Source organism: Populus trichocarpa, chromosome 13 (genome assembly GCF_000002775.5).
Source record: "Populus trichocarpa isolate Nisqually-1 chromosome 13, P.trichocarpa_v4.1, whole genome shotgun sequence".
NCBI classification, from domain to species: Eukaryota; Viridiplantae; Streptophyta; class Magnoliopsida; order Malpighiales; family Salicaceae; genus Populus; species Populus trichocarpa.
The window spans coordinates 7,350,430-7,375,421 of record NC_037297.2 but is presented as its reverse complement, the minus strand read 5'-3'; the positions used below and the strand labels follow the sequence as shown (position 1 = coordinate 7,375,421).

At 31.3% G+C, this 24,992-nt stretch overlaps 1 protein-coding gene and 1 long non-coding RNA gene across 4 annotated transcripts; both read left to right on the top strand.

Moving 5' to 3' along the window:
- The first annotated feature begins 4,766 nt into the window (after positions 1-4,766).
- LOC112323801 (uncharacterized CRM domain-containing protein At3g25440, chloroplastic) lies at positions 4,767-8,922 on the top strand. 3 transcript variants are annotated; one of them, XR_008057035.1, is made up of 6 exons: positions 4,767-5,241; positions 5,353-5,713; positions 5,787-6,188; positions 6,266-6,341; positions 8,182-8,328; positions 8,519-8,922. XR_008057035.1 is itself a non-coding variant. In XM_024583260.2 (5 exons), the coding sequence occupies exons 1-5, from the start codon at positions 5,156-5,158 to the stop codon at positions 8,549-8,551; spliced, it is 1,029 nt and encodes a 342-aa protein (XP_024439028.1). In that variant the 5' UTR covers positions 4,767-5,155; the 3' UTR covers positions 8,552-8,922. The 3 variants fall into 3 exon arrangements, 2 of the variants coding, with proteins under 2 accessions (XP_024439028.1, XP_024439006.1); XM_024583260.2 differs by lacking the exon at positions 6,266-6,341; XM_024583238.2 differs by having other exon boundaries at positions 8,182-8,922.
- Positions 6,349-7,890, top strand: LOC127904162 (uncharacterized). Its single transcript, XR_008057036.1, has 2 exons — positions 6,349-7,204; positions 7,415-7,890. It is a non-coding gene; the product is annotated as an uncharacterized LOC127904162 (long non-coding RNA).
- Positions 8,923-24,992: the final 16,070 nt, after the last annotated feature.

The window sequence follows — 24,992 nt, the reverse complement described above, 5'->3', positions numbered from 1 at the left end:
TTCACGTAATCAGTCTCATACCATATAATTTTTGGTGACCATTTAGGGTTACTAGTGAACATAGTACTAGGTGACAACTTTTTAAACAAGATATTTTTCCTCCAAAGAACAAGATGTCAGATATTTGTTCTTTTTCCAAGAGATTTATTTTTAATCGGTCGTCACGATGTCCGGGTGTACAATAGTATAACTATTTTACACCAAGTGACATAAACAAAATATATGAACTAATTACATACAATATTAATTGAATAAAACTAAAATAGATTTAATGTCATATTACAACCCCAATAAAAGAGATTAATAATTAAGTTACGAAACATCCTTAATGTTGATTTCATTTATATTACAGAAGGTATTCAATTTATTAAAAAATTACATCATCATCACCTAACCAAAAGAAATGCTAGGTAAGGTCTATTGTTCTATCTGAGTCAGTAATAACCCTAAAAATAATTTATTTTTATAATATTAGAGTATATTGCAATAAATACATATTAAACACACATATATCATTGATATAAGCAAAACTAATTTCACCAACTTTTTAGTAAATACATCAATCTATGTCATATTCCAATTTAGTACATTTCACTCAATTCTTAATGAACTTTTATTTCATCATAGTGCTTATTTAATTATAGCAATCACATTATGAAAAATTCTTATTCCCAATATGTTAATTCATGCCACAATTTGGTTCATCAAACACATCTAATTTGTATGATTGTGTGTGTATGTGTATCACGACCATATTTGGTTCACACCAGTGTTTTAATTCATAATATGTTTAAATTATGTCACTTTTCATCTCCCAAACATATTTATGTCCTTTCAGCTTCCAAAATACTCAATTTATTCTAACCAAACACTCATGTTCTCTTACCACGTGATTTGCTATTTTAACCTTTTGAACGATTATTTGTCTAGTTTAATCTCTCGTAGTTCATACTTATCATCACTAGGTTTCATCGTTTCAATTTCTTTTTTAACCCAAGTTATGATCCTTCATACTATTTTTGACTCTTTTCCGAAAAGACTTAAGGCTTGCACTTTACCTTGACTTATTATTTCTAATGGAAACTTTCCTAACTTAGTGAGATTTCGATTGAGTTTCTTTTATCCAAAAATCTATCTAAATGTTGTCTTGCCATTTCCTATACCAAACATTTTATAAAATTCCAACGTCATTATCACACGAGTAATTTCATATAATAACCTTATTTTTTATCGCATTTCAGATAATTTGCCAAACATGAATCATTGAAAATCCTAGAAATATTATTATTTTTATTTATCCACAAACGTTCTAAACAATTTCATGGTTCAACCATCCCAAATAATTTCATGGTTCAACCATCCTGGACCTTTATTATATCACAATTCAAGAATAGAATTCAACAAAACATTTATGGCATGAACTCAATCACAAATTCTTATTAATCCAACACTCAATGCCATAAGCATAATTTACCACTTCTATTTAACAGTTGGGTTTCACCCAAGATTTTGTTAACAATTCAACCAGTCGGTCATCAGGCAATAACAACTCCATACAAATCCATTTAAACTGAATTACATATTCCATTCATCAAATAAATTGATGCCACTAGTCCATTTTCAGGCACTAGTCTCATTACTAGGTAACTAGTTCAACAACATAGCCCATTATTGGGCACTAGCCCTATTACCAAATAACTAGTTTCGCAACATAGCCCATCATCGGGCAATAGCTCTATTATCGGGTAACTAGTTCCACAACATAGTCCATCACCAGGCACTAGACCCATTTTCGAGTAACCAGTTCTATAACATAGCCTATCACCAGGCAATAGCCTCATTTTCAGGTAACTAATTCCATAACATAGCCCATCACCGGGCACTAGCCCTATTGCTGGGTAACTAGTTCCACAACATAGCTCATCACCGGGTATGAATCTCACAATAATATCCATTTATCGGTCGACTGGCTTTCTAACATGTTAGTTATTTTATTGTTCTCGTCAACCATATATTTCTGACATTGACTTTTTCTTTCTCGATGTCATGGTCAAACACGAATTACACGTGATTATTGCTGTTATGATCGATAATAGTTCTTATATAGAATTTTTTATCATTATGGTCAAATACAAATTAAACATGATTATCACCGTTACGATTGATAATAGTTCATACATAAAAATTTATGTTGTTGTGGTTGAAAGTCAATTATAAGTAATTTACCGTTGTTACGGTCAATCACAATTTATAACATACCATTAGTTTTTCACCTATGCATTTAATTACAACACATACCAATTTCTGTGTTGAAGGCATACGCCTTTAATTAATAATACAAATACACAACATAATCAACTAACTATCATAAATTTAACAAATTCCAAACTACGTTTAATTAGATAAATAGAGTAAATCTCTTATCTTAACTTTTACTGTCCAAGTTCTCAAGAAGTTGAGTCTTGTCGTGCCTGCTTCTCCTACAATTCCACATAACAATTATTATCACTCACATATTCCAATTTGAATTTCATCAGTATTATTTTCCATACAACACATCCAAACAAGTTCGCAACCAATTTATATTATACATTTACACATAATTCCTTAATCCTCTACATATAACCATTCCAATAATTATCTTTTCACTCATACATACAATTTTCTTGACATGCCTTACAATATGTTTTATAATTTATGCTTTGAAATATTTAACATTTATAGAAATTTAATAAATTCTTTGAAATGTTAGCTTAAAAGACTTGAATTTAAAAAGTTGAAAACAAAGTGACCGTTTTTAATCACTAAGTGATATTTAATTTTAGATAATAAAAATCAAACAAATTTTGCAAAATTCTCTATTTATAATAACGTTTGGTGAGATATTTTCAATATCATCACATGCATGGTCAGATGTTTTTTTTTTTTTTTGTAAAATTAAGTTACTAATCACAAATAATAAGTAAAAGGTGTTTTTTTATATATAAATGATATTAAATTCTTGAATTCTATGTCACTTAAAGTTGGCTTGAATAAAATGGATTAATGACATGTTTTGTATCTCTATTTATATTTATCTATAAAATTTGTTTTTATATAATTTTTTAGTATAAATAGCTTAATCTATCAATTATGTCAATTTAAATAGAAAATTTTAAAGAATTAGATATTAAATATGAATATAATAAATATTATAGATATAATTAAGAAATTAATGATATATTAAAGACTTGAGTAATTATAAAACAATAAAATAATAAATTGAGTCATAAATCATTTTTTTAATGGATTATAGCCTTTTATTTTTGTTATTGGTGTGACACGAGTTTGTATTGTAAGTGACCACTTTATATTTGGAAATGTAATAAAAAAACACAATTTATACATAAACTAGCATATTAGCACACACTTTACAACGAATCAATAAAATTTTTTATTTTACATGTAAAAAAAAATATAAAGCTTGATTTTAAGTGTCTTGAGTCTGGCTGCGGAGCTAGACCCAATATCTTTGGGTCTGGCAGCAGAACCAAACCCAATAGCATTGGGTCTGTGGCCAAACTAGAGTCAATATTTTTGGGTCTAGCTCCTTGGGTCTGTCATCACATCAAAATAATACAAAAACATAAAAAATATTAATTTGAAGTAAAAATAAAAAAAAAATTCTTTTTAAAAGCATTTTTGAAACGCAAAAACAAACATGTTTTAAAAGAAAATTCAACCCAACCTCAAATGACAAAAAATTATCATCACCTAACTTTTATACAATTTAAAAAAAGTCATATCAATTTATTTTCTCTTTACAATATAAAAAAAGTTCAATAAGAGAAAAGAAAAAAAATTGGAAATATCTTAAAAGAAAAAAATTAAAGGAAAAGAAATTAGTTGCCGGTGTATTGAGCACTTCTATGCTATGCGCTATTCATGGTGCTACTGTAGAAAATGTTTTATTTGAAGATGGTGATGGTATAAATACATTCCGTGCTTTTAACCCATCTCAAACATTTTGACATTTAAAAAAAAAATTTTGACCCGCTGCGGAGCGTGGGCTAATATGCTAGCTATTATATTATTACTTAATGGTTATTTTTTAAAATAGTTTTTTTAAAAATATATATTGAGATAATATTTTTTTTATTTTTTAACATTGATTTTTTATATCATCACATCAAAATAATACACAAATATAAAAAAATATTAATTTGAATTAAAAAAAAAAAAAAATTCAATTTTTTTAAAGCATTTTTAACGCAAAAACAGACATGCTTTAATAAGAAAATTCGACCCAACCTGAAATGAAAAAAAAAAATTATCATTACCCAACTTTTGTATAATATAAAAAAAAGTTCTATCAATTTATTTTCTTTTTATTGTATGAAAAAAATGAAATGAGTGAAAAGAAAAGAAAATCTAAAAAGACAAAAAAAAATGGAAATATCTAGCGGCCTAACCAGACCCAACAATATTTTTTGACTAATAAACAGAAAAGACAATGCATTCTAGATGCTAAAGTGTCGTCCATAGTGTAAATACTATATTTATAGTGTGGTCAAAAATGCATTGAGTTAATGTTTATAGAAAATATATAGTGTTTTTTTTACATTTTTTAAAGTATAGTATAATATGATAATCAAAATAATATTTCAAAAAATAAAAGTAAATGAAAAATGTTATTAAAGGAAATCAAACAAAAAATGAAATAAATTAACATTTATAAAATCCAAAAACTAATAAATTTTCTTTTAATCACAACCATTGATTAGCACCGGCTAAAACATAACATCATGCTGTTGTGACCAGCTTCCATAACCCACCACCTCACATCACGTTGACACCACCCTAGACACCATAGTTCCCACACGAATCGCAAATCATTCCATTGTGAACCACCCAAGACCACGCCACCATTACCAACCATGATATAAGACTTGGCCTTATATAGCCTAAATCACAATTTCTAACCAGCTCTGTAAGCACTTTCCCTGTTGCATGAAAGGTTTTCGACAATTTGTCCCAATAAAACACACAATTAAAAAGAAGACATCTCTCTCTCTCTCTCTCTCACAAAAAAAAACAGCAGAAAACTTGAGTTGAATTTGCTACTAATAAATCAAGCTCTGAATGTGGTCATCAGCTATGATGGTTCGGTGAATTAATGATAATAATAATAATGTTGGGTATAGCAGCTTCAATAAGAGGAGGCGTGGGCATTGGTCGCCGGCTTAGCTTCGCTATCAGAAAGTGTGTTTTCTTCTCTTCTCTTCTCTTCTCTTCTCCTCTCCTTTGCATTATGTTTTTTCTTTAATAATTATGTTTTTTTTTGTTCTCTGTGACTGCCATTTATTTATGCAGGGAATCTTTAACTTGGTACCGTAATCTACTAATTCAAAACCAGTCGGACAGTTTTAATCACACACCATCTGTTGTATGCTGTTTTTTATGGGCACAAAGACCTGGTGTTGTTCTTGAAAATTTTGCAAGGCATATGAGCACTGCATCATTGGAGCTGAGGACAGACAATGATTTTGTTAGATTTTCGATTACTAAAGATGGGTATTCAGCAAAAGAGAAGAAAAGTATGAAAAAGGTGCCCAGATATGTTAAAATGTCTAAAAAGGCGAAACTTAATGAACTCCGGTTCTATCGCCTCAAGGCCAAAAAGAAAATGAATTCTCCTAATCCTGAAGTTAGGATTAGATATAAACTTGAAAAGGTTGGACCATTTTTTTATTTTACTTTTTTTCAAGCTGGGCTTGCATGTTCTTAAATTTTGTTTTTTGGCTCAGGCCAAAAGGAAGGAAGCATGGTTGATTGAAAAGCTCAGGAAACTTGAAGTCCCCAAAACCCCAGGTGAAGCATATGATCCTGAAATATTAACAGAAGAGGAGAAGCATTACCTCAAGCGTACTGGCGAGAAGAAGAAAAACTACGTTCCAGTTGGCCGACGAGGGGTTTTTGGAGGCGTTGTTCTCAATATGCATCTTCATTGGAAGAAGCACGAAACCGTCAAGGTTACTTGCAAACCTTGCAAGCCAGGCCAAATTGATGAATATGCTGAAGAGCTTGCTCGACTTAGCAAAGGGATCGCTATTGACATAAGACCTGACAACACCATTATTTTCTACAGGGGAAAGAACTATGTGCAGCCAAAAATCATGTCCCCTCCAGATACCCTATCTAAAGATAAAGTGAGTTTGCCTAGTTTTTTTTTTTTTACCTTTGAAATATCAGTTGAATTAGCATATTGTTTCAATTGAAAATATAGCTCAGAGTGAAGTTCCCGAAATCCACCCCAATTTCCCAGGTTCACTACCGTGGCTGTTTTTATGAACTTGGAACAGGTTTTTTTTTTCCTCTTCTTTTCTGCTGGTTTCGCTAAATGCCTTCTTGATAAATACATATTTTCAGGACTGTTCATTGCTTAAATAGTTTCAATATTCTGGTAGGATATGAACTTCAAAAATTTTGTGGAGGAGCTAATAGTTCGAAGCTTCAGTTTTCTAAATTTTTTGTTTGATAGGAAAGCAATAATAGATCACTAACTTTCTTGTGAATTTTTTTCTGTTAATGGGCACATTTTATGCCTAAAAGATATTGGTAGAAGATTGTCCACTCTGGTTTTTATTCCTGAGGGACTTTTGTTGTACAGCTATGTTGCTATAATTTCTTATCTTTTTTTCTGTTTTAGAGCTCAATGTTTTCTCTGCATCTTGCTCTCTTTTTCTTTCTTTCTGGTTCAGTATTTTCAACGACTCACTGAAATTGAAAACTATTTGGTAGACGAGGACACAGTTTGCAATCTTCAAGGTGTGAGGGGATTATGGGTTGGCAAGCTAGTACTCTTACCAGGCTTTTTCTCTTGATGTTGTTATGGAAATACTAGTCTTTGTAGTCATGTGAAGGTAAGCGTGGGAGGATTCGATTTTCAGAAGTTTGCCAACAACTCAAATTTCAGAAGGTTGTAGTTTGCATTAGGTGAGACTTTTAAAAGGTTTTGGCTTATTATGGTGGGATAGACTGATGCAACTGTCATTCTCTTACGAGGAAAGTATTTTCAGCTCTGACACAACATTTCCTGAGGAAATACTAGTCTTTGTAGGCATGCGGCGGTGAAGGTGAGCATGGGAGGATTCGGTTTTCAGAAGGTTGCAAACAACTGAAATTTCAGAAGGTTGTAGGTTGCATTAGGTGAGACTTTTAAAAGGTTTTGGCTTATTATGGTGGGATAGACTGATGCAATTGTCATTCTCTTATGGGGAAAGTATTTTCAGCTTTGACACAACATTTCCTGAGGAAATACTAGTCTTTGTAGGCATGTGGTGAAGGTTAGTGTGGGAGGATTTGATTTTCAGAAGGTTGCAAACAATTCAAATTTCAGAAGGTTGTAGTTTGCATTAGGTGAGACTTTTAAAAGGTTTTGGCTTATTATGGTGGGATAGACTGATGCAACTGTCATTCTCTTATGGGGAAAGTATTTTCAGCGTTCACACAACATTTCCCGAGGAACGTCTCATCAGGGCTTTGCCTTTTCATTCTTTTTGGTTTTTTTTGCCCCAAAATCTCAATGAACCGGGAGGAATCAAGTTTTTGTTATTTTGAATGGTTTGGATAACTGAACAGCACTTGAATGGCTTAATCTGTTATAGTGATCCAAGCATAGGAAGTGAATTGATGAAAATTCTTGATCCCTTGCCAAGGGGAAAAGGCCTGTGCTGTAGGTGGCAGCATATTATTTGGTCAGGTTATTTTGTTAGTAGCGACAACACATTTGACATAGCATCATTGTGTATTTAGGAGGTCGTTCCTTGAAAGGGAATTTAGTGTATAGTTCATGTATGGTTTTTGAATCATCTGGAATTTTGTATTTGACTAAATCTCTTTGTTTAAAAATTCTCGAAGATAGTCTATAAGCCAACCATTTAGTTTTATATTTTTTTAATTTTTTTTTCTGGAAAATATGTACTGTTGGCCATCGGAAATCACGGTTAATTTTAACTCATCTTCTTAATAAAGTTAGCAATGTCTTTTTTCATGGTTACATGAATCAATTCTTGGTAATAAAGATTATTTGTTGGCTTGTTGACCACCCATTAATCCTGTGCAGTGAAGGTCTAGGTATTACTTTATCTTGTTAATACTCAATTACTGGCGTTATAGTGGTTTTCCTTTTGAAAATTGCAGGCCCTGGAAAAATATAGGTACGAGCAGTCACTTGAGCATACAAGTCAGTTCATTGAGAAATTGGAGAAAGAGCTTGAAAATTATCAGGAGCATGTTGTTCGTTACAAGAATAGGAAAGAAGCTGCAGTAGACAGTACGATTGCTGATGTATGAAAACAAAGATCTGATAATCTTTTGAAAGTTTTCTGGAGTCAAAGAACTTATGTCAAAGAAAAAAGAAAGACTAATATGTGCAAACCAAATAAATGAAAAACTGCAATAGGAGCCCTTTTGGTTGACAAAGGCTTTTGTTCATGATATTTGTCGTTTTAGAGATGCCTATTTCTTTGTTTTGCAGGATGGACTCTCTCAAATAACAAATCAAAGTTGACTGTTTTACATTAAGGGGATGGCTCCTTCTGCTGATTACGAGACGGAATTTTGCTTCATGGAACAGATCAGACATGGTAAAGATTTCATCAACTTACTTGAGCAGGTAGAGCTTTTCATTATAAAAACCATTTGTATATCTTTTCTATGCAAGATTGGGTGCTTCTCTACCATCATTGAAGTCCTCTTATCAGCTCTGTTATCTCCTTTTCATTTCCGATCAAAAGGGGATTGATTCAATGATACTGCCATCTATATTCATGTTCTTGTTTTCTGGAATTTAACTTGGTAGGCATCTATGAACCATGAAGTTTGGCCCTCATTTCTGTTTTTATATTTTGTTTGATGTCTATGGTAGCTGGTTTTTCTTCAGTTTTCTTCCTTGTATAATTTCTGATAGTTGGTTTTTTAAGGATTTTGACATGCCCATTAATCTTTTTTGTAAATCAGAAACAAAAAATAGAAGATGACCAACTGTAATGCAAATTTGAGAGGAGCAGATGAGAAAGAGAGTAGCTGTACAAAACGAGCATCCTTTTTAAGAGAGTAGCTTACCGTAATTTCTCCCATGTTCAGTAAGCCAGTAACGTTAGAGGACCCCTAATTTATCTACTGGGTACTTTCATTTCCCCCATTTTTATTTTAAAGGGAAAAATCTCAATTTAGTGCCTAATTTTGAGTGACAAAACAGGTTCCTAATGTTCCAGACATTTGTCTACTGGGTACTTTCATTAGATCAGTGTTTGTTTTTTTGTTGCTATAAAACGCCGATGTCTGAAACATTTTAGATATAGCTGCTAAAATGTTTAGTTTTAGGACTGAATTGAGAATTGGATAATATGTTAGAGACTAATTTGAAATTTCACCTATTTTTCATCAAACGGTGGAGGAGCTGACTTGCATATGTGAACTAGCTAGACCCAACAAAATATTATAATAAGAAAAACACACTAAAAATTTCGTTTCATTTTTTTTTAATTAACGTGAATGTCCGGGTCAGCTTGTATGTACCTCGACTAATTTCATGGACCCTAAAGTTAACGACCATGTAAATCTTTAATGACTTTGGCCTTGAGGTTTGTGGAACTCGAATTAGTAACCTTTAAAGAGTAAATCTAGAGTCTGACCAGTTGAGTTATATTTCTTAGAGTTAATTTAATTCCATCTTAAAATCAGCAGTATTTGTGATCTTTTTGTAGTCATGCTTGGCATTTCTATGTAAAATCATCTTTAGCATTCTATATATTAATTCATTTTATTAAAAAATTCACGCTTGGCATTTCTATGTAAAATCATCTTTAGCGTTATATAGATTAATTCATTTTATTGAAAAATTATATATCAGCAGGAACTTTGTAACTCTGTAAAAGTCAACAAAAAAATATTTTATTAATTCCAAGACTATTATTATTTTTTATTTAATGATTAAAAAGTTTTTATATTAAATATTACAATTTTATCATTAAATTAAGAAAAAAATTACTCCATTTTACACTTTCCTTGAGCTTTATGAGTTCATAAGACACCTATATGATGCAAAATAATAATAATAATAATAATTTATTATTATATTTCATTTAATAACTAAAAAATTAATGATGCATCAAATTAATAATAAAAACACTAGTTAAAGTTATCATTGCACTTTTTTTTCTTCTGCACTAGGATTAAAAGTTTGTCTCACCATCAAAGCAATCATCCCAGCCACAATACCAATACAACATCTTTTGGAAAATGGTCACCATTGAAATAATTTTGATTCACATAGGACATATTTATTCCTCTCTCTTTCCTCTTTGCTTTGCTGAACTTCGTTTTCTAACGAAGCAGATTTTATTTCAAACAAAACTTTTAGCTGGACAAAACTGTTCAAAATAGACTTTGCTTTCTATTCTTGATTAAACAAATCTGTAGCATTTGAAATCACAGATTTATCAAAAGCAGAACTACATTCCCCATTTATATAAAAAAAATACTTCAACGTAAGCGTAAATCTACAGGAAATAAATGGGTTTTTAAGATTAAACATAAGATAAATGGATCAATAAACAAGTACAAGACTCATTTAAGGGTGAAAAGCTATATTTAAAAAGAGGGAATAAATTAAGAGGACATATTCTCTCCTGTGGTGAGATTTGTTTTCATTCATTTTATTCTTGCTATTATCGCCCATTTGAATTGGGAGTTACTCCATGAATATAAAGACTGTATTTTCTAATAGATACTGTATTTTCTAATAGATAACTAGATGAAGAGATTTATATGCATCAACCAAAAGGTTTTATTGTAGAAGAAAAAGAACACAAAGTTTTTAGCCTCAAATGTTTTATCTATGGCCTCAAACAATCGTCTAGGCAGTGGTATCACTAGGTTCAGTAAGCTATTATTTTAAATGGTTTTGTGATGACCAAGAAAGATCATTGTGTGCATGTAAAAAAGGTTAAGAAAAAAGTTCTTATCCTTTCTTTATATATAGACAATATTTTATTAGCTGGAACTGATTTAAAGTTGATTATATTCACTTAAAAGTTGTTGTTCTCTATATTTGAGATGAAGGACATGGGTCATGCATATTATGTATTGGGAGTTAAGATCCAAAAGGATCAATCTAAGATAGTTTTAAGTTTATCTCAAGAGAATTTCATTAAAAGAATCTTAGAATGATTTTGTATGTGTAATTCTAAACTCCTTGATACTCCAATTGTAAAGAGTCATGCTCTTAGTGTTAAACAATATCCTAAGACAAAGGAATAGAAAAACCAACTAGTAAATGTTCTTTATTCAAGTGCAATTGGTAGTCTGATGTATGCAATGATGTGTACTCGATCTAATATATATTTTGTTGTTGGCATGGTTAGTAGATATTAAAGTAATCTTGGGTATTGCGTAATGGAAAATAGTTAAAGGATTTTTAATATCTAAAAGGAACAATAAATCTTTCCTTATGCTATCACGGTGACAACCTCAAATTGATCAGATATAGAGATGTTGATGTATCTACTAATAGAGATTATAGGAAATCCACCTCAGGATATGTTTTTATTTTAGGAGGTGGGGCCATTTCATAGTGTAGTATAAAGCAACCTATGTCTCCCTATCTATGATGGAGTTAAAATATATTGTTTGCGTAGCCATTAACTAAGAGGCCATCTATCTTAGATGATTCTTGCCTAGCTTGAATGTTACAATACTTATAGAAGATGATGTTATTATTTATTATGACAACACTTATGCAATAGCTTATGCAAGGGATCCCAAATATCATGGCAAATCAAAGCATATTGGTACCAAAAACCATTTTATTCAAGACATCATTGTATAGGGTTAAATTTTCCTTAAGCATATCTCTACTCATGAGATGGTTGCTGATCCATTTATCAAACCTCTCATAAGAGACATCTTTCTTGGGCATGTCAGAGGTTTAGGATTATATAGGATTTGATAAGCTTGTATTTTACATGATTGGACATTGTGAACCTTTTATGCATTAATGGTTCATGAGTATTCTTCTTGCATAATTATTGTTAATTTAAATTAGTGTACAATATCATATTAAATGTAAATATCACCAGGTAATGATTGTCATTCTCACACAAGAAATTGCCTTATCGTTGAGAAAGCAAATAGGACGAGATATATTCCTATCATAAGAAGTATTTTTATAATACTTATGATATGCTTAGCTCTTAGTGAGCTAACAAGGAAATATTTCTTGTTATTTTATGTCGCCTAACTTAGAGTTAAGATGAGACTTATAAGTAAAAAATAGAGAGGTTCACATCTCTATAAAGCCTTTTAAATAGCCGAATGTGAGAATTTCAAGAAGGTACTAGAAGAGTGATTATCTTAAGATAATGAGGTTAGGAGCAATTTTTTAGCTTTTAAGCCAAGGTTTGTATGGTGTATAAGCATGACATTCCTTGTAGTGGGAGCTCTACCATAGCATATAGTATCATATTGTATGTACGTCGACCGTAAAAGGAAGTGATAGAATTTATCCCTTCTCTATCATTGTGTAAGTCCTATAATTCTTTTATGAATCTATAATTATACCATTTAGAACTTAGAACTATGTCATGATGTGGAGATTTGATGTTGCTACTTTATTATGCTATCCAAGAGCTATAAATCAAATAGTCCAATGATGCATGTATAGGAAAACAATTAAGTCAAAATTACTTGACATAAGGGGCTAAGGAAAAATTATTTGAATCGCCCTAATGATTTATGACTTATTGCCCGAATGATTATGTTAGATAAATATATTTGAGATAGTCATAAGTACAAATACATATAGTGAGAGTTCATGTGTAGCTCTTAATATTATCTAAGAGGGATCAAAGATGCTTAATCTAGAGTGATTATTTAGTTCAGGGTATAAATGAGATATAGAGTTATAATGTTATATTGATTTTGATAACGACTTAATATAACATCATTACCTATGATTTTATTGTGGTCACGCGTACCATTTCCCATATGAAAAAGAGAACAAAAGAGATACCTCATCATAAGAATGAGGTTATGGTTTAGAATGCCTAATATGTACAAGTGAGAGATGTAGATGAATGTCCATATGGGTATTCTATTTAGAAGATAAAGTCTAGCTTTATCAGGATTAAGTTTGGAGAGCCAACTTAATCTAAGACTCTTGTTTGAAAAAGTCCTAATAAGCTTATAACTCTCCATCTATCTAAGGATACTAATGGTTAATAGATAGTGGTCTCTCTAAATTATTTTTTTGTTAGTAAAAAACAGAAAACACTCTCTCTCATAATATCTTTGTTTGTTCTCTATAGAACACCATCAAAGTTCTAAGAATTTGTAACATGTTATTTATTTAGGTGACTCTAGTAGTCATTTAAAGAACGAGATTGGTCTTTTTTTATATATATACAACATCAAAGAAGTTTGTAATTCAAGTGGAGATTCTAGTTTGTAAATCTGGTATGTTACATTAACCTTTTTATTTAAATATACCAACAATATCCATCTTTGTCTTGCATAAACTTCACTGATCTTATATTTATTTAAGATAGAGATAATTTTGAATTTTGAATTCACTTTCCTAACCAAATGTAATGTTTTCTTTTATTCAATACTTATCCCTTTCATTAAATATTCCTCCGAATAAAAAAACTATCTAAAAAGATAATTAATATGGGATATAAGATAACTGTATAGTTTTTAGATTGAGTGATTATTTAAAAAAAAAAGAATTTCTTTAAAGGAAATGAGGGGCTATGAAATATTTTTAGTTTTAAAACTGACAATGTGCTTGTTTAGATTCTAAGTAGAACACAAATAATATTGGTAAGACTTGAATCTTATAAAAAAATTTAAATAAATCGAGATCAAGGCGTTTTGTTCTTATTATTATTATTATAAACCAATATTTGCCCCCAATTCCAAAATATTTTCAAAAATCCAAAAAAAGTAAAAACTTAAAAAAAAAATTGTTTTCAATGCATTTCAATTGTTCGCATGTCCATTTTATAATTTTCAACAATTTTATTTTGTTGATATCTTCTCGAAAAAATAAAAAACCCAAAAATATATTTTCGACGCATTTTGACTATTAATGTGTTCATTTCATAATACTTGATTAATTTTCTTATTGAACTGGCGTTAACATTGTCTTTTAAAAAAGAACTAAAACATAAAAAATACGAGAAAATAAAAATAGAAAGCCAAGTAGACAAAGGATTAAAGTGCGAAAATAAAAATAAAGGATCAAGATAAAATGGAGTGGCTTGAGGACCAAGTAATCAACAAAGAAAATGACAAAAGTCAAGTGGGATAAAGTGTAAAACAAGAGAAATGAGGGACCAAAACAAAATTAAACTACTTGGAGACCAAGGTAACTATAAAGAAGATGACAAAATTTATCGGATATAAATACATGATTGAATTGTAGAGAAAAGGGGAGCCACCACACATGAAACCTAACCTTATTTCTCTCACATAAAATCCATAACCTCTTATCTTCCACCAAAAACCCTAGCCACCAAGAGATAAAGAGAGAAAAATAAGAGAAAGTATGCTGAAAATTAAGAAGAAAATTATAGCCACAAGACAAAAGCAGAGAAAACAACTAACTCTTCACTTCTCACCAAGGTGACAACCCATCTCCCTTTTCACCATTTCTAGCACCACATTATATATTTTTCCAGCCTCTCTCCTTTATTTTTCTACCTTGGAACCACCCTTCAAACATCACTATACAACCCAGAAAACTTCATCTACAACCCCTACAAAATAGCCTTGAAAACTCTATCAAAATCATATCACTGCTCGGTTTTTTGGTCATTACTAGAGATAAAGATAAAATATATGCCTAAAACTTTCATGAAGAGTACAAAACTCAGTCCTACCATTTTAAAGCTCAAATCATAGCCAAAATAGAGAAGTCAAAATCTATCCAAAAATTCACTATAGCTCAAACCCTATTTCAAACACTGCTAGTTTTTATATCATAATTAGAGCTACACACCTTGGTTTTAGGTTTTATTTATCTTGATGGAAAGATAAGACATAGGTATAAAACTTTCATGGAGTGTAAATCCTAGTTCTTCCATTTTAAATCTCAAAGCATAGCCTAAATAGAGAAATCAAAATCTATCCAGAAGCTCATTGCAGCTCAAATCCTGTTTTAGTTTTTGGCCTCTGTCTAGAAGTAAAAAAAAAAAAAAAACAAACTTAGATGCATTGGAAATCTTAAAGGTAGATATAAAACATTTTTTTAAGGGTTCAACTCCAAATTATATGGTTTCAATGCTCTAAATCCAGCCATAAATTGTATAAGAAACAACAATATTACTTCATAACAACAACAACAACATTGTCTAGCACTTACCCCACTATTCTAGCCCTTTTTCTTTCTAGTCAGCCACCCCTAATAGGTCCATTTCAAACCTTAAACCTTTACTGAATAATACATCTTGCTTTATTGATGATTTTAACATGTTTTATGGTGAAATTTATAGGATTGAATAATTTTTATTTTATTGATATTATTGCTTGAATGATGTTAGCTAAGTCCATAAATCATGCATCCTGTTTTACAATTGATTCGATGAGATTTTGGGATTGAGCAATGTTTATTAGATTGATATTTGTGTTTGAATGCATTTGGTCAAATCTTTTAAATTTTGCATATTGTTTCATTTCATGTTCTTGGTGATTTCATTATTATCATTAAAATTGCAACATGTTTTTCTTTGTGTATGAATATGAATCGATTCAACAACATGTATTGACATGTACTTTTACTTCAAATAGTAGAAAATCAATACTCATTCATGCATGCATTTATATAAGGTTTTGTAACTTATTTATAAAAACTCATTAAGGGTTCAACCCACATTAAAAGGCCTTAAAAAGGCCGACAAACCAAAACCCTTAAAAAAATATTCTTCTTTCTTGAAATCATAACAAAAAAATATTTTGTTATTCACACATCATAATCAAGATAAATATACTCATAACAAACTATTATTTTTAATATTAACAAGAAGTAGCCCTTCCTTTGAATTTTGGAATATGCTTTTATTTTGAGTTAATGTAGTTTAATATTCATCGATGATACCTAAGTGTTTAACAAAAGTATTGGTTTCCTTTTTAATCTAATATTCATCGATGACACTTGTTATAATTCAATTTTGGCCCGTTAGCTTTTAATTTAATTTTACAGGGGTTAAAATGTAAAATTAAAAGATTAAAGATTTATTTCGCAGAAAAGTGTGATTTGTCAGCTTGCACAAAAATTAGGAACTACAATGTACTTTTGTCATTCTATCTTTATCATCAAGATAATAATAGATATCCGCTTTTAAATTTGATTCTTAATTAATTTTAAATTTCAAAAAATAAAATGAATTTATTTGAAATTTCATTTTTGACATACGATGAAATTATTATACTATAAATACAAATCTCAGCACATCCAGAAAAGCACCAAATTCATGTATGAGTAAGATGGTAATGTGGCGACTAGCTGCCATGGATTTTAGGCATTGGAGATTTGAAACGAATGTTTGTTGGGCAGGAACATGGCCATTAGCGTGAGGGTTTAGGATAACTAGAAGCAGTAATTTTTAGAGTTGAAGAAATCCTTGACTGCGTCTCTATCCTATAGGCTACAGCAGGAGCATGTCCATGTGGTGGTCCGTGTGAGTTGTGGGCCTTTGTGCAGTGAGGAACACGATAAAATTCGAAGTTAGGTTGGGTATGAGAGAACACCGGGGCTACTTGTTAGCCTCAGAGTACGGGTCAAACAAGAATGGATGGTGCCATTTTCTTACAATCTAAGCAAATCTATCATATCATATATATATATATATTATCAATTTCTGCTTTAATCCCCTCCAAAACTATATACCTTTCTCTCCTTTTCATCACCCACTTTGATATAACCTTCCTCAAAATCTCATCCTTCTTCATGTTGAATCAAAACATTTCATTATTTAAGGATTTGAACAGTTTTTGTATTTGGTACAGCAGTAGTTTCTCAATCTAATGTCAAAACTATTAAGAAATATCAATTACTTGCCAGCATCAGAGAGATGTACTAATTCCATAACTTGATTGATTCCATAGATTCTTAAGAAAAATTAAGAGAGATATGAATATTTCTCAATAGTTCTACATGTACTCGGATTTGGTGTATATATAGATCCTGTCCTTCAAATCTAACGAAAACCATCTTTGAAATTCCTTCCATCGAACTAAACACCCCTTTGAACACTTTTTGATTTGCCTTTATTTATTTATTTTCGCCAATAAAAAATGGTGATCATGATCCAGCAGTTTGAAGAAGTAGCATGTGCTTATTTAATTTAATTTTTTTAATGTATTAAACAGACAAAGAAATTCAATTGAGCTGTAATTTGCAGCAATTAATTAGATATCAGTCATTATGTACATGTTTGGAAGAGGATTCAGGATGTTATATCATTTCAGGATGTTGAAATAAAACAAGTTTTGCAAAAATTCTCTGGGATTTCAAATGGTAATGCTTTATATTTATGATAATGTTGGTGAGATGTCTTCAATATTAGCACCTGCATGATCGATTAATCCTTGACAAAACCAAATTTACTATTCACAAACTTGTATCTTGAAGGTGTTCAATCTTTTTCTATGATTGTAAATGACACTGCCGTAATTAAATCCCAGAAATCTATTGCAACTCAAGTGTAAAAAAGTTGGTTAGAACAAAACACTCATGTCTGTCGCTCTCGCTCACACGTTACCTTATTTATTTTATTCTAGCTATATGACTCGTGTGTGTTATAGCAATTACTAAAAGAGACACTAGAAAAAAAATGACAAATGAATATATGTTATTTATTATAATCAATAAAAAATAATAGAAAAAGAAATATATATGAAACTGAGTCAATAACATAAAAGAAAAATAAATATTATGCAAGGTCAAACATATTAGAAATATTATTTCAAAAGAACTACTATTTTATAAAATAAAACTTATCTATTAAAAATAAAATAAAAATTATTCAAAAATTAAATACAAAAAAAATTATATATTTTTTAAAAAGCCTCTATCCAAAAAAGAACTACAAAACTCGTGGTCTAGGTCACGAGACCGGAATAAACCGATAGAAAAGAAATTGAAGATAACCCAAAAAAAGTTTATTTTTTAAAAATAATGTAGAATGATGAAATCATAAAAGAAAAAAAAGATCATTAACCATATTAACTTTTAAAACTCATGATCCATGTCATTAGATCAAAAGCATGACAAATGAAAAAATTGCAAAGCTCAATACTGAACAAATCAAACATCAAATGATGAAATGGGCAAAAAATTAATCACATAATTATAATAAAAGAATGAGGGTGAAAATTTAAACAAAACAAAATTAGAGAGTATAACAAAAATTTAGATTGGATGGTTAAATTGAAAAGAAAAAAACTTTAACAAAAGCAAAAGGATCGAAATCAAAAGAATAAGGGCTAAATTGAAAAAATAAGCAACATAAACTTTGATTGAAGGATGAAATTAAAAATCAATAAAAACTTAACAAAAATGCCAAGAAAAAATCAGAAATCAAAAGAATAAAGAGCGAATTGAAAAAAAAAATATATGATAAATAATTATTTAAGAACTAAATAGAAAACATAAAAAAAAATTTCTAAAAGGGCCAAGAATGAAAATAAGCAATAAAAAAATATAAGGACTGAATTGAAAAATAAAAAGACAAGAGGACATACATACACTTTGTTTGGAAGAGATAGAAAAGAAGAAAGGAGAAAAAACAACTATTGACGACAAATCGCTCATCATCCACCATCACGCGACCCACCAAGAGGTAGAGGACGTGGTGATGCTTCTAAGAACACGATTAAAGGCCAAGTTTGACCATCAAGTGGTGTCGCACGTGCTGCCCAAAAACCATGAACACCACTCATGCACTAGCGCATATTAAGCACGCACCAACAACTTTTTGAAATAAAACATTAAAAATTAAACAAAAAATATTAAAAAGCCTCTCATAACACTAGAATTACAAATAAATCCGTGTGAAAGGACAAAAACACCCCTAAATGCATACCTTCTTTTTTTTAACTTTTCCAAGGCAAAGACGTATTTTTATTATAACTTAAGAAGAGAGAGCGAGAGAGAAAAAACATTGATCAATAGCTCTATTTTTATTTTCCTTTGGAAGCAAATAAGTATTTTTACTATTTTAAATTTTATGAAAAGATGAAAAAAAAAACATTAGTCAACAATTCTAAATTTTATTTACTTTAAGGGTAAAAACGTAATTTTATGATGCAAAACAAAATTTCAAAAATAAATTAGATATCCTTGAACAATCTTTTATTGATCAATGAGCCATTGGAAATGATCAAATTGCCCCCAAAACCAAGGCCATTATTTTTTCTACTCAAGAACAAAATAGTAATTTCATTGTAGTACTTCATAGTAAACTTTGTCGATTACTACGATGAAAAGCCCAAACCTTTTATTTTGTTAAATTTTTCTGCATATTACTTTATGGATCATACAAAATTTAACAAAAATAATTTTCTACTCGAGCAATAATTGGAGTGTCTTTTATATAACAAAAATTAATAAGAAAATTATTCATACAAAATAATCCAAATAAATAGATCGAGTATGCGTCTAATACATGTATGTCATCAAACTTATATCGATGGTGTTTAATAATACTATTTGAGAATCTATGTTTTTAAGGTATTTTCGAGTTGGAAATGATTGAGAAAATGGGTTATTTTTATTTCAAAAATATTAGTGTAAACGACACATCATCTAGTTGTTGACAATGCCGACTTAGCAAAAAAATATATATAAATGAGCCAAACACGTTAATCTGCCCTTATTGTTTTGGGTCACAAGCAGGTCTATCAGGCTTATACTCATTCTTGTATTAGTATATTGAATTTTTTAATATTTATTAATGCATATAATTCTTAATTTATTTAATTAGACATAAAAATTAGATGTTTTTTTAATAGACAATTTTGTTTTTCAACTTTTAACATATATCTTAAATAACAATTTCAGTGACATTTTTTATGCATTTAATACTTTTTTTCTAAGAAAATGATAACAATTTCATTAACGATGTGAAACAAAGGAATAAATCACTATCTCAATGGTATATAGTGATAACAAATACTAAGGTAGGAATCACAACTTGTTACATAGAAAAAAAATGACAAAACCCTTTACAATAATAATGGTGAATAACAATCTTTCTGGTAACAAATAGTTTTTCCATGAACAAGGTCAAAAGTTCACTGAAATTTCTCGATGATTCTATTGAACTTTATTTTAGTATCTTTTTTGTCCAATTTACAATACAATATTTTTATCTCTTTTAATCAAATTTAATTCATAGATATTAATTTGGACTTGCGACTCATTACAAAAAATAATTTTAATACCTCTATGAAACATGTTCAATACTTATTCCGTTACTCGCTCATAAATTGCTTGCAAATTAACAGTCACCTTTTTCTCTAAAATAGAGTATAAAGAAACAAGAATGCACACCCAAGAGAGCTTATATAGGACATCACTTGACAAAACCCTGGCAGGTCTTACAAATAAAGAAAGTAAGAGTTCACAACAAGATCTAATATCATGTTCTAATGTTAAAGACTATATAATCTCACAATTTACGTTATTTCATGAGTGAGCATTTTAAAACAAAAATAATATGCTGAACAATATGGTTTAAAGTATATTTCTTGATAGTTAAAGTGAAGTGATATATATATATATATATATATATATATATATATATATATATATATATGGTTTGCACGACTAGAAAATATAATTGAAAATACCGATAGAAAAATTATCATCAATAAATTATGATGATATTTACTGATAGAAAATAATGTCACTATTTTCATAGGTATTCACCGACTGAAATGCTTCCATCAGTCAATACCAAAAGAATTAGAAGTATAAGTCAACGAATAAAAAAAAAAAAGTAGGCATTCCTTTGTTATTTTTATTGGAAAATATGACATGTCAATATTATAGATGAAATTACTAATAAAAAGTTGAAAACTAATTGTTGCTAATATCAGTCAGGAAAACAAACGGTAATATTTAAGTTATAAAATCTCAGAAGACCCCCCATCTCCCCCTCCCTCATTTCTTCTTTTTCTTCTTCTTCTTGCAGAAAACAACACTCTTTCCCTTTTATTTTGTCACAAATCAAACTTTCATCATCATAAGTCCAGTCACCCCAATACTTAGCCTGTCAATATCCCTGTTCTGGTTCAATTTGAATTAAGATTCGCCACATCAAATAAGCAAACCTACCTATTTTTTGTTGTAACCTTTTTTATGTTAATATTTTGACATTTTTATATAGTATATGATAACCATGGAAAGCCAGAATTCAAATCAAATTCAAACATCATCACTTATGACTCCCAATCAGATATGATCTCTACCTAAAATAGAACTCCAGCTGTATATCTCACCATGATTCTCTCTTAATTGTAACCGTTGTGAATTCCTTTAGTTTAGCCAAATATATTTCTGTAATAATTATCAATCCCTACAATTGAGGGAATGCTATGTAATCTTTATCAATATATATACTTAACGAGAATCACCACAGGGTGTGATCTGAAACCCAATACACTTGCTATCTATATTCTCCTTCATGGTATCAGAGCCATACGTCTAACGACTATACACATATATTTATTTTTTATTTTTCTTCTTTATCTCTCCATGGAAGCCATCAATTCCTCTACTGGTGTTGTAGTTCCCAGCCATTCCGGGTTCATGTCTATCAAACTTGACAGAACCAACTATCCATTATGGCTTGCTCAAATTGTTCCGATTCTAAAAAGCAAAAATTTGATGGGATTTGTCACAGGTACAAATCCTTGCCCGCCAGAATTCAAATCAAACACTGACGGCACCATAACAACTGAAGTGGATCCTAGGTACGCTACCTGGCATCAACAGGACCAGATGATTCTTAGTTGGATTAACAACTCTCTTTCTCCAACTGTACTGTCTACAGTGGCTCGATTCACATCATCACAAGCTACATGGTCCTCACTTGAGAAGAGATATGCTTCTCAGTCGAAAAACCGAATTTTGCAGCTCCGGCATGACTTACTCACTGTGAAAGGGGAAGGTCTTTCCATCTCAGATTTTGTGGACAAGATAAATCAGATTGCTGATAATCTTGCCTTAGCAGGAAAACCAGTTGACGATGATGAACTTGTCAACATAATACTGAACAATGTCGGCCCGGCATATGAAGTTACAGTCAGCTCTGCACAAGCCCGTGACACTTCTATATCCTATGATGATCTTGTTGCCTTATTGCTTAATGCAGAGATGAGGCTCAAGGCGCAACAAACACCATTTCTTGAGACAAGTCCCACTGCCATGTACGCACCCAAAGCTACACACAACAACAACCGTGGTCGTAATTCTGTGCACCACCGTGGATCCAATATGCGAGGCAGGGGACCATCTGGTTTCCGTCGGTATCAAAATTGGTCCCAACCACAATCAGGTTCAGTGTCTTTTGGTAACTCTGGTCCTATGTCTTCACGTCCTCCATGTCAAATCTGTAATCGCAGTGGGCACAGTGCCCTTGATTGCTATCAACGCATGAACCATGCGTATGAAGGCAGGATCCCAACTCAGAAACTTACGGCTATGGCTGCTATTGCCTCTTCCAACATTCCTTCATCCACATGGATTTCAGATTCTGGTGCCTCAAACCATATTACTTCTGATCTTACAAATTTGGCCATTCACAATGAATATCAGGGAAAAGATCATGTTGCTGTGGGTAATGGTGCAGGTTTGACTATTGCTCATACTGGCTCTAGTAAATTCACTTGTGGTTCCTCAACCTTTGCTTTGAAAAATATTTTGCATTGTCCTTCCATTGCTGCTAATCTTTTGTCAATATATCAATTCACACGGGATAATAACTGTTACTTTGTTTTTTATTCTGATTGTTTCTATGTGAAGGATGTAAAAACGGGGAAGACGCTTTTCCACGGGAAGAGTGAACATGGTCTCTATCCCTTTCGCATTCATACTCAAATCTCTACAAAATCGGGTCGTCCCTTTGCATTGGTTGGTGTTCGTGTTAGCGTCCCAATTTGGCATTCTCGGTTGGGTCATCCTGCTAACAACACTTTGTCACATCTTATTTCAAATAAATGTCTTCTCATGCATGGTAATAATTCTCTTCCATTTTGTAATTCATGTCCTCTGGGTAAAAGTACTAAGTTACCTTTTCAATTGTCGGATTCCACATCAAAATTCCCTTTGGAATTAATTCACTCAGATGTTTGGACTTCTCCTATTATTTCAATCAAAGGATCAAAATATTATATTTTATTTGTGGATGATTTTTCACGATACTCATTGATCTTTCCAATGCAATATAAACATGAAGTGTTTGATATTTTCCTCAAATTCAAATTACATGTTGAAAATCTCTTTTCATCCAAAATTAAAATGTTTCAATCTGATGGTGGGAGTGAATATACAAACAGAAAGTTTCAAAACTATCTGGCTCATAATGGTATTGGATTCCGCTCCTCTTGTCCCGGTCATCCCGAACAAAATGGGGTCGCAGAAAGAAAACATCGTCACGTTGTTGACACTGGGCTCACACTTCTTGCCCATGCTCATATGTCATCAAATTATTGGGTAGATGCATTTCAAACTGCATTATACTTAATAAATCGTCTGCCAACTCGTGTTTTACAGTATCTCAGTCCATATGAAAAATTATTTCACAAATCTCCCTCATATGATACTCTTCGTGTTTTTGGATGTGCATGTTTTCCTTATTTACGACCTTACAATACAAATAAATTACAATTTCGTTCCAAGCGGTGTGTTTTTTTGGGGTACTCTCTTAACCATCAAGGATACCGCTGTCTTGATCAAAGTACAGGTCGTATTTATTTGTCCCGTCACGTTATTTTTGATGAGTTATCATTTCTATTCCAAGAGACCATTAACACTCTTTCTGCAGAGACGGCTTCACTAGATTTTCATTCACCACTAGAGACAGTTACTGAACCTTTACCCCATATACCATTAGCTTTTACTAACTCTCCAGACCCACCTACACAAAACCCACCCAATGTTCCTATTACATCCATCACACCAAGTACAAATATCCTTATCACTCCTCCTATCATTACAGAACCTACCCAACCAAACACTACAATTCCTAATCCTATCATTACTGAAACTTCTTCCCCAACCACTAATCCCCATCCTATGGTTACTAGGAGTCGAGCTGGAGTCTCTAAACCTAATCCAAAGTATGCATTGACTGTCACTTATGATCCCACTCTTCTAGAACCCACATGTTATACTCAAGCTGCAAAATCTGAGGAATGGCGTAAAGCAATGGGTGCTAAGTTTAATGCTTTGCAACAAAGTGGTACTTGGTCATTGGTACAACCTACTTCGGATATGAATATTCTACCTAACAAATGGGTGTTCAAAATCAAAAAGCATTCGGATGGCACTATTGAACGCTATAAGGCCCGCCTAGTGGCCAATGGATTTCACCAACAAGAGGGCATTGATTATACAGAAACTTTTAGTCCGGTTGTGAAGCATTCCACTATTCGCATTATACTTGCTTTAGCAGTCAATCACAAATGGCCAATTCGACAATTGGATGTTCAAAATGCGTTTCTACATGGGATCTTATCAGAGGAAGTTTATATGAGACAACCTTCGGGCTTCATTGATCCAAACTATCCTAATCATGTCTGCAAACTTCATAAGTCACTTTATGGTTTAAAGCAAGCACCACGTCAATGGTTTACAAGATTTTCTGATTATTTAGAGGAGCTTGGGTTCTGTGAGTCCAAAGCAGATTATTCTCTATTCACATTTCAGAAGGGTGATTTGCTCA

Coding starts and splice junctions, on each gene's coding strand:
- LOC112323801 (XM_024583260.2), top strand. CDS start 5,156: ATGATAATAATAATAATGTTGGGTATAGCAGCTTCAATAAGAGGAGGC. Junction 5,714..5,786: donor TTAGATATAAACTTGAAAAG/GTTGGACCATTT, acceptor TTTTTGGCTCAG/GCCAAAAGGAAGGAAGCATG. Junction 6,189..8,181: donor ATACCCTATCTAAAGATAAA/GTGAGTTTGCCT, acceptor TGAAAATTGCAG/GCCCTGGAAAAATATAGGTA.